Source organism: Pygocentrus nattereri, chromosome 6 (assembly GCF_015220715.1).
Source record: "Pygocentrus nattereri isolate fPygNat1 chromosome 6, fPygNat1.pri, whole genome shotgun sequence".
NCBI lineage: Eukaryota > Metazoa > Chordata > Actinopteri > Characiformes > Serrasalmidae > Pygocentrus > Pygocentrus nattereri.
This window is the reverse complement of record NC_051216.1, coordinates 11,604,670-11,614,773: the sequence shown is the minus strand read 5'-3', so window position 1 is coordinate 11,614,773 and position 10,104 is coordinate 11,604,670. Positions and strand designations below refer to the sequence as shown.

Sequence of the window (10,104 nt, the reverse complement as noted above, 5' to 3'; positions counted from 1 at the left end):
ATCCATTTTAATGCATTTTCTTTGTAGTGTCCTTGGTGGGCCTGAGTACCTGGACATTCTTATGAGTATGGAGAAGGCAAGTCCATCTTTAAATGGTGAAATCTACTTTACTGATCCCAGGCTGGTGACAAATGGATTTCAAATCCGAATCATTCCAGGTAACCCAACCACATCGGTCGTCATTTTGTAGTTCGCCATTGGCATCCCAACAGGCCCTGGGCCTAATATTGTTTTGCATAGGTAAAGTAAATGCCAAGTCTGTTTGTTCAGTCCTACATTCATTTTTATGACGGAATATCACTGTGTCATTTTAATTATGAGGTCGTCACATAGTCAAATAGGGATATTAGTACATATTGGCTTATGTACAGGTCAGGTAGGGTAGACAAATGGTTTGGGCTCTAGTACAGTACTGTGCAAAAGTCATAGACCACCTTTCATTTATTTAATTTTCAGCCAAAACAGCCATAAAGTACAAGTCAGTATTTTATAGTAGTTTGGGTACTCTGTAGTCATAGCAGGAGCCAGTGACATCAAGTAAAGTTCACAGACAATTGGTCTGTAATGTTTATCTGCTATTGCCATCACATCTTCATGAGCATGTTGGTTTTGCATTTTTAAGTGTGTGTGTGTGTGTGTGTGTGTGTGTGTGTGTGTGTGTGTGTGTGTGTGTGTGACATTAGTACATAAAGTCCAGTGTTTCTAACTTTTAAATTGTTATTTAAAGCTTTACAGTATGACTCCTACATTTTTGCTTTCACTTCTTAATAAAGAATCTTACGTAGTGCAGCTTTAATGTCCTCAAAATTCGAGATGCTTGGGGGGAACAATATATAAGAGAATGTATAGACTTAGGAGTGATACAGGCATTTATTTTCAAAAACTTCATTTTTTTCCAGAGTTTTTTTTTTTTTTATTTAAATTTTTTTAAATTTAAAAAATTTTTACAAATTTTAAACTGAACCTTTTCCACAAAGCTTTTCATTATGTCCTCCACACATGGTATCAGAGAATAAATTTAAAGCTGAGAATGATATTTGATATAGACGCTACATATTGAACCTAAAGCTGCAAATCTGGTTTGGATTCTAGTCGTGTCATGTGCTGTCTGTGGACAGTGGTTTCACTGGTAGGAAGGTCTGTCTCGCCCAATCCGTGGACACAATATCAACAAACTGAGCATATACATACATACAGCTGTATAGGAACATTTGATGCTGTCACTTACCCTTAATAGTGCTTGCTGTTAGGTCACTATTAGAATAAACTGCACATATGGAAAGTGCACTGTCAGCATTTTCTTTTTCTCTGTGCCTCAGTGTATGTGCGCTTAACAATGTAAGCTTGCTTTAAAAAAAAAAAAGGGCTTGCTCTCCAGGACAGGCTCCTACTCCTTCATGATTTAAGCCTCTTTCCCTAGAAGCAAAACAGGCTCACTCGATGGCCATTAAAATATATGAACTTATTTAACGTTCCCCCTTTGCCCTTGTTTATTCCTATCATATAATGCAGGAGATACGGGTACATGCAGTAGCACTCGCTGATCCAGAAAACGGGCCTTTATTATTCCTAAGGTCATGCTGTTTAAAGGTCTCAAGGATTGTCCGATTTGATTTACCAAAGGTTGAGCCCACTGGACATCATTAATGCCATAGTTCACAAATAATTTAGAAATGTCAAACATAACGGCTTGAATAACAGGATTATGGTCAATTATTTCTGTCAGTTGCTGTGTCGGTTTTGGATTAGAGAAAAATGAAAGAAATGTCCCGTGTTGTCGTTCGTGTTGATGTGTTTATTTCCTAATTCCCATCATGTTCAACTGAAATGTGAAGCATACACCGCTTTCAAAAGCGTTAGTGTGCCAGTAGATCCGTTACTACATGTATAAAACAGTGGATAAAGATGCTTAATGGGCAGCAGAGAATAACATTGCATATACATGTAAGCATTGCTACAGTTTGAAGTAGTCATTCACTTGTGGCTAGATGGGTTATGTGTCGTTGTTTCACGTTTGTAAGATTTTGACTCCTTCGCAATGCCTGACTGCTGTGAGAAGCCAGTGATTTTAATCATGAGTTATGTCATTGCATATTTTGATAATTGGCCTCCGTAACTAAGCCAAGAATTCTTCCCGTGGATTGGACACGAGTTGCCATCCATCTCGTAACTGCACCAGAGAATTTTCCTGCTGTTGTTCATGGTTCGTTTGACCTTATTTCTCCTTGTGGCTGTGGAGAGCCGTGAATGCCTAGCCCTGCTGGTTTGTGTGCTGTCTTGGTGCTGGTATGGGTCATTTTGGTTTACGTTGGCCTGCTGCCAAAGCCTGTGCCCAACTCAGTGGGTTTGCACCATACTGGAATCTGCCCTTTTCAAATGAGGGGAATTCTTAAAATCAAGCCAAGCTCTTGGATAGGCTCTGCACCAGATTACTCTGCCTTCCAAAACTGTTTGGTAAGAAACTGTATTTGTATGAGTTTATGCTGCCCAACAAAACTAGCTTTTCAAAATGTGTTTTTACACAAATGACATTGTTTTCTTTGTTGGTTTGCAATTGCCTAACATTTTAAAGACTAAATAGGTTTATTAGGAGGAAAACTATCACTTGTAAATATTCTGTTGTTGTGATGTCGGCACTCAACAATTTCAGGTGTTGAAATGACATTTAGCGCAAAAGAATTTCAGTATGAGATGTTAACAGTAATTTGGAAAATACCACTGTCAGATCATTATTCAGGCCAAATCTGCTCTTCATACTTCATACCAAGGAACGTGAAGCTCAGGATTGCATGGAATAACCAAGATGTTTCTAACTAGCTGTCATATGTTAACAAAACTGGCATATTTTCTTACTTAATTGAAAAGTATCAGTGAAAAGATGGACTTATATGAATGATTCTACTGAATTAGTTCAAGTTGCAGACCCACAGTAAAAAACTAAAAAGATTAAAAAAACTTAAGTACTATTAAGAGCTTAGATATTTACTAGGATTGTGTTACAGCCTATTTAAAGCCAAGGCACTAATAGAGATAGTAAAAAGCACATGCAAAGTCTGAAAGTCAGTGAACATAAGAATAGTCACTACGACATCGCAGCACATTCTATTCCTTTTTCTGGTGTTAGAAAAATGCAGGACACCTTTAACAGAAAATTACACTAAAGCCTCTAATACCTATTATAACATCAGTTCTATCCACATTTATTTGTCCATTGTTTACGTTTGTGCACTCTTTGCCTGCCACTTTAACACTTCCATACTTCCAGTCTTAAAATCAGTTGTGCCATCCATCCATCCATCCATCCATCCATCCATCCATCCATCCATCCATTTTCTAAGCCGCTTCTCCGTCAGGGTCGCGGGGGGGTGCTGGAGCCTATCCCAGCAGTATTCGGGCGGAAGGCAGGATACACCCTGGACAGGTCGCCAGTCCATCGCAGGGCAGACAGACAGACACAGATAGTCACTCACACTCTCACACCCAGGGGCAATTTAGCACGTCCAACTGGCCTGACTGCATGTCTTTGGATTGCGGGAGGAAACCGGAGAACCCGGAGGAAACTCACGCAGACACGGGGAGAACGTGCCCTTCCAACCAAAGCTGTTCCCACAAACAACTACCCAAACTCACCTCAGCTGCCTTACAATTTTTTTCTCTAAAAGAGATTTTTCTGAGGTGATTAGATATAAGAGAATCCACTTACATGAGGAAGAGGAAAGTCACAGAAAAACAAGTGGAAAAAAAAACTAGAGGTTTTCCAAAACTGGAGCAGAAAAAAGAATGAAAGCTACAGAGAAATTGGGAATTTGACAACCATGCAAGACCTGGTAGAGACCAAAACTGTCTCCATCAAATAAACAGCAAGGCTTTCGTCTTAGAAAGAGAGGAGAAAATCAAGCTCCACTCTTTTTTTTCAGATCTGAAAACATCCACAGGTGTCTGTCTGTCCATCCCCTGTGAGACGACAACTCAGTGCTATGGGTCTGAAAGGATGAGTAGCTGTCAAGAAGCCTCACTGAGAAAAGGAGACAGACAAAAAAGAATGAGATTTGCACTGGAACATGACATGTGAGATGTGGAGTAAGGTTTTATGGACTGATGATTACTGCACCGAATTTTGGAGATGCAGATTTCTTTGAAAAAGTGAAAGTGAGTCTCCTGAAAAGAATGGAAGCTGTAATAAAGGTGAAGGGTGGATGCAATAAAACTGAAAACATCAATGTTGCATTGTATTGCTGAAAAATGAATAACTTAACATAAATCAAAGGATGTTCACTCACTTTTGCACAGTACTGTTTTCTTTTTGTATTTAGTAGCAGATCGCTTGCCTTACAGTAGCGCCATGTGTTTTATACCTTTGTTTGTATCAGATTTAGCCAGACCGTGTTATCAAGAGACTTTGTGGTTTTGTTCCTTGATATCCTTTCCGTGCGTTTATGCAAGTGCGGATATCTTCATTGTGATGTTTCTTGGGAAAAGAAATCATCTCTAAATCATCTGCTGAAAACCTCCTCCACCTTCGTGATTCTTTCCAGTCAGTGGTGACGTTGTAATAGTCATTTAGTGCTTAATTTGGTGCTGTGCCCGTTTGCCTTGGTCTCTGACCAGAGTGTAAATCAAAATATTTATTTATTATTCTTTCCTGGAGAAGGTTGTACCTAGAGTATATTAATCCTCGCTCGCTGCTTTCTTTGGCCAGGTTCCTCCTCCATGGGGAAGTGTGTTGAAGTGACAGGTATGGCTGACTGCATGCCTTTCTACGGCATCGCGGACCTGAGGGAGATCCTGACAGCTGTGAAAGAACAGGATGCGAAGACAGTTCAGCAGTGCAGGCCTCTCAAAGTCTCAAACTACTTAGAGGTGGGAAACACCTCCCTCAGGTTGTAGTTTGCACATTTTTAAGGGGATGAAATGCACCTTTTCAGTGATGCTTGCAAGAGATACTTCAGCAAAGAATTTATAGTGTCTCCAAATGTTTTCCATCAACTTTACAGGTAATGAGTAAGGGAAGCATACACCCCACCAATTTGCATCAAGCAAACTCCATGCCTAAATCATCACATGTAGTTAGACTTGCTTGTTGGGTTTCTGACTCGGTTACCTTTCAAAATGCAAAAGTAGATGCTTCAAGACGGCTGTTTCATTGGTTTTAGCTATGAAATGTTCTTTTGTCCATTTTTCTGGTGCACCAGTTAGTTAGTAGCAGAGAGAACCTCACATCAACGGTTTCTTCTCTTCAAATGATGCACACAAAAATTGACTTGCGTGACAGTAGTGCCTTCTGCTGGAAAAACTTCTGCATCCCGCAGGACCCAACACAATATCCTGCGGCACGGGACTGATTTTCCATGTTGTGTGTGGGAGTTGTAGCCTGCCCACTGCAGGTGGAGGCGGCACTAAGCACACATGAAAAGAAATCCTGCAATTAATGAATAGTCTAAAGGGGGGTGGAAACTTGGGGCTCTTTTACTGCTGTGTTGCGGCTCCAATTAGATTTGTATGTAAAAATAAAAGAATCCTCTGCAGTAAAATAAAGCCCTAACAGTTTTAACAGTAAACGGTCTTAAACGCTGGAATAAATTTATATCTCTTAATTCACCGTTTAACCCTGAAGGTTGGTGCACAGATTGTTGGTCACATAGCAACACAGACAACAGCCTCGCGAAGCTAGTAGCTAATGAAAAGACAGAGACAGATTTAAGATGAACATCAGTAATTTGGAGACAAATTGACTTATGCATTTATAAGCACTCCAGCTGGTTTAGTCTAGTCCGCAGCGAGAAATTCTCGAACACTAAAAAGTTGCAAAGCTGAACTCTTAAATGGGGCAGCTGTTACATTCTGGGGCCAGAGGCACCATTTAAGGTGGTAGTGAAAAATTCAAAGAAGAAGCTGGAGATTGAGAAGCTGACTTCAGCCTCGTAAAAAATCTAATGTTGAGAGACATTTTACAAGAAACTGTTCTACGTTTGGGGTAAAGTTTCCTGTCGGAGATGTGAGAAAAGTGGCTATAGCTGAACTAAAGCTTAAAGCAGAGCAAAGTTAGTTTGTTTTTTGTTTATATAAGCTATATTTTTGGCCTACACTAGGACATACTGAGACATATTTACAGCTAAGATGGTAAAATGATAAAGTTACGCAGCGGCCCAGCCCAGCGAAACACAAAAAAACTGTTCTGTGGTTTATTTTTTGCTTTGTGTTTACCAGGAATAAATGGTGTATGGTGCCGTTGCTTCACAGTAAGCCCGATGACATTGTTATTTTAGCGGAGAATGATGTATTTGTGAATAGATCATGCCAAATATTGAATGTTTGCCTTGATGGAACTGCACCGGCAGAAGAGCGCCAAAACATTATGATTGTGGGCGGGAGAGGGAGAGAGGCCTCTGAGTGGGATGAAGTCTGGCAGGAGTGGGACTGAAAAACAGTCTCATGCAGACCTCTACACTGCAACATATGCTTCTGTTAATGAGTGAGCTCCAAATCCATGTCTCACCCTTGCACTAAATTACCTAAAATTACTAGTTTAGCCTGTTAGCCAGTTCCTCAGCAATGAGCTGGTTATTAAACAAGTGCACATTCTTACACAGGGTATGTGTACAATGTTTTCAGGCCTTTCCAGCTCCAGGCTCTATCCAGCTCCAGGCTGTGTGGCACCAAAGTATCCTAATTTATAATGTTTTAGGAGCAGCGGGTTATATTACTGTATGGGAGACGAAGAGTCTATATGAAAATCGCATTATGACTTGTAGTGGATCAGTTCACAATGTTTTAAGATAGAATTGTGATGCATCTGGTTAGTGATTCTGTTTCCTCCAACTGAACTAGAGCTACAAGCTGCGTTAGCCTTGTAGCTCTAGTTCAAAACTAAAGAAGCGAACTTCAGCTCAGTCTTGTCTTGTTTGAAAGAGAGAATTGTGTAAATCTGGGGGGGAATAGGGGCTACCGAATAGGGGATTGATTTAGCACTTTGGTTAACCAAGAATAACCTTTTCTTTTTCTCTTTCTTGTTAAGGGGGAAGCCGTAAGGCTGGCCAGGCAGTTGCCCTTGAGCTTATCCCGAGAGGACGTTACAAACACGCTGTCTCGAATGAAACAAGAGCTTGAAGAGAAGCAAGAGGTCTGCCTTCATGGACGGCCATTTTTTCATGACCTGGTTGATGTTCCTGAAACTGAGCAGGAAGCTCTGCAGATCATATCTAGCACTCACTGAGTATTTAGATTTTTCAGTATGAGATGTAGTTGGTGTTGACTGTATACTTACATGCATTTGTTCAACTCTTGACTGGACTGTTCTCTTAATGCTTTGCAATATTCTGAACTGAACTGTACTTAATCTGAACTTAATCCGAGTTCAGTCATGGTCTATTACATATATAATGACATGTCGCAAGTGTCCTGGTTTGTTTGTATCTAATGTTATGACAAATAATATTTGTCAGACTTGCATATCGCTGTTGTTGGAACAAAACCTCCAAAATGGTAACTTTACAGGAGAAGGAAGAAACCTACTTTGCTTTTAATGTAAATCAGTGAAGCCAGATTTTGGATTATATCTCTTGGTCTATTCATCCCATAAGTTACACACGATGTGTAGGGCAACAAGCATTTTCATAATATGTAAAAGACTGAAAAATGACAAAAATTGAGATGCATGGTTTTGATTTGACAGCGACAATATATATTTTTATAATATTGAGCGACGGCTCTGCAAGAACAGGTTATCTTGACTTTGTCACTCAACGGTTGAGTATAGTGCTTCACTAATCTACTTGCAATAGAGGTGAGCTCCATTTTCTGGGAGAAAGAAACCGGATTCAGCATGAGTCTGTACCTGCTGAGATCCATGATTGTTTGAACACATGCCAGATATACAGTGCAAGCATGCTTATCTCCCATAAGCCCTTAGGCTCAGCGATTGCTCAGGGATTCCTCGGTTCGTACGATGACCTTGCTTGTTCCTTATGTAGAACACAGCCTTGAGTCCAGAGCAGGAAAAGAGACTTTTCTGTGTCTTGGTTTGGAGGCTTTGTCAAGGTTACGGAGTTATGATAAAGAACAAATGGTTACCCACATATTCAGGTTGTGCCAAATGGAAGACACATACGCGAAGAGGAGATAAGGGCTTATTTCACTTTGTCATGGAACTGAGCCTCAGAATTGTGCCTGAAAAATGAATTCAAATTGTGATAAAATCATCTGTGGCCGAAAGTATATGGACACTCCAACACAATATCCATATGTGCTTGTTGAACATCTCATTCCAAATCTGTGGACATATGGAGTTGCCTTTTGCTGCTATGACAGTGACTTCTCTGCTAGGAAGGCTTTCCACTGGATTTTGGAGTATTGCTGTGGAGATTCACTTTTGTATTTGCACTGGGTTTTTCTGCAGGTGAAAAAGGTCAGCTGTGATGTTAAGCTATGGTTATGATATCTAAGCAGAAACTGAAACATATACTATTAACTAGCAAACGAGGTGCTGCTAGAAAGTTAAACTGCTTTGTTTTTCATAAGTTCATCATAAATCATATGGTTGAGGCTAACTGCATGATTGCAACCAGTATCCTCCATTACAACTGTCACTGAAGGCCTATTTGGTGAAGATAAAATGCTGAAGGCCTGTAGTGCTCCACAAAAAAGACAGCTGTGCTGGTTGCATAAAACCCATGGTGATTTTAGGCTTGCGTGCAGTAGCTACATCTAGGCTACACTTCACAATAACAGCACTTACAGTTGACCAGGGCAGCGTTAGCAGGGCTTTCGGTGTGACCTGTGCTTCTACAAGTTTGTGGAGATTCCCCTGGCTTGATTTTATGTACCAGTTAGCAGTGGGTGTGGCAAAAATGGCCAAAGCCACTAATTATAGATTGTGACCATATACTTATATATTTGTTTAAAAAAAAATTCTAGCTAAACTAAACCTTCGCAAAATAGGGGCATTATTTTAGAGGTGAACCTATATCCAGCAGTTCTCCATAGATGTTTCATTTAAATTCAGTTAAGAGTCTTAGTATTGAACAAGGCATTTTAATTTTATTTGACTCTAGAGAGCGGTGAAACATGAAAAATCATGATATGGGATGCAACTTAAACCAAAAGACATTGGTTTTCCATGGTGTCAGTGGGTTTGTGTCTAAGGTCTTTTTCATTCGCATGCATTTATGGTGGTAAACGGCACTTTACCAACAGCAGTAATTGAGCACCCAGCCTTTAAAGGTTTGCTTTGTTGACGACTGTTTAGAAAAGAAAACAAGCGCAAATCGATGACCCCTCAGTAGATGCCAGTGAACCACCAAATTTGCTGCAGCATGGCTGTAAATCTGCTCTACCCCCAAAATCAGCACCTTCAACGTGCATCACCAAAGCTGACTCTGGGGATCCATAAAACTAAATAAGATCGGGTCTGGGGTTCGCTGAAAAGTGCACAGTCACAGTAAGGGACCTCCAATTACCAGCTGAAAATAAAGCTCAGATGCAGAAAGGCTCGAACCGTTGGCGCCCTGTGAGCATATGGTTTGTGGTTTTCCAGCTCATAATCAACTCCACGTGAACTTCACTGTAGATGTTACCATGGAGTTCAGTATCTAAATTCATTTACCTTGCCTCATTCCTTTAACAGTTAAGGTAAAGTTTGACTGATGTAGCAGACGTGTAGATAAGTTCTACAAATGACAGCCAGTGAATGTTTTTTATTAGTTGTATATTTAATTGTATATTTAATTTTATTAATTTTAAGTGCTAGAAAGCAAGCAGAAGATTATTCTTTATCATCAATATCATCTTTATTATCAATAGGGTTACATTACATTGGTCACATAGGCGTCTTACCTTGGATGTTGCATAGCAAACTTTAGTAGTTAACCATTGGGCAACAAACTGACATTTTGTATGGCAGCATTAACCAACCGAGTCAATCACCACTTTTAATCTGGTGACCTTAATACATGTGCAGACACCCGCAGCATTACTGTTATGTTAATGCCAATAGGATACTATCGTCATATGGCTTACATCGCTTTCCTTTTTTGTCCATGCTTCTGAATATTTTAAATGAGTGTATTTGCCTTTAATACCATGTTATATACAGGTAGTAATGCTCAG

The 10,104-nt window shown here is 40.0% G+C and overlaps 1 protein-coding gene across 2 annotated transcripts in view; it reads left to right on the top strand.

Annotated features, from left to right (window-relative positions):
• The window catches only part of pms1 (PMS1 homolog 1, mismatch repair system component), a 36,219-nt gene extending 28,831 nt beyond the window's left edge, over nt 1-7,388 (top strand). For both annotated transcript variants that reach the window (XM_017713512.2, XM_017713513.2), the window contains exons 11-13: nt 28-158; nt 4,700-4,860; nt 7,016-7,388. In XM_017713512.2, coding sequence (XP_017569001.1) covers nt 28-158; nt 4,700-4,860; nt 7,016-7,213 — 490 coding nt within the window. In that variant the 3' untranslated portion in view covers nt 7,214-7,388. The remainder of the gene's footprint in view (nt 1-27; nt 159-4,699; nt 4,861-7,015) is intronic.
• The last annotated feature ends 2,716 nt before the right edge of the window (nt 7,389-10,104 follow it).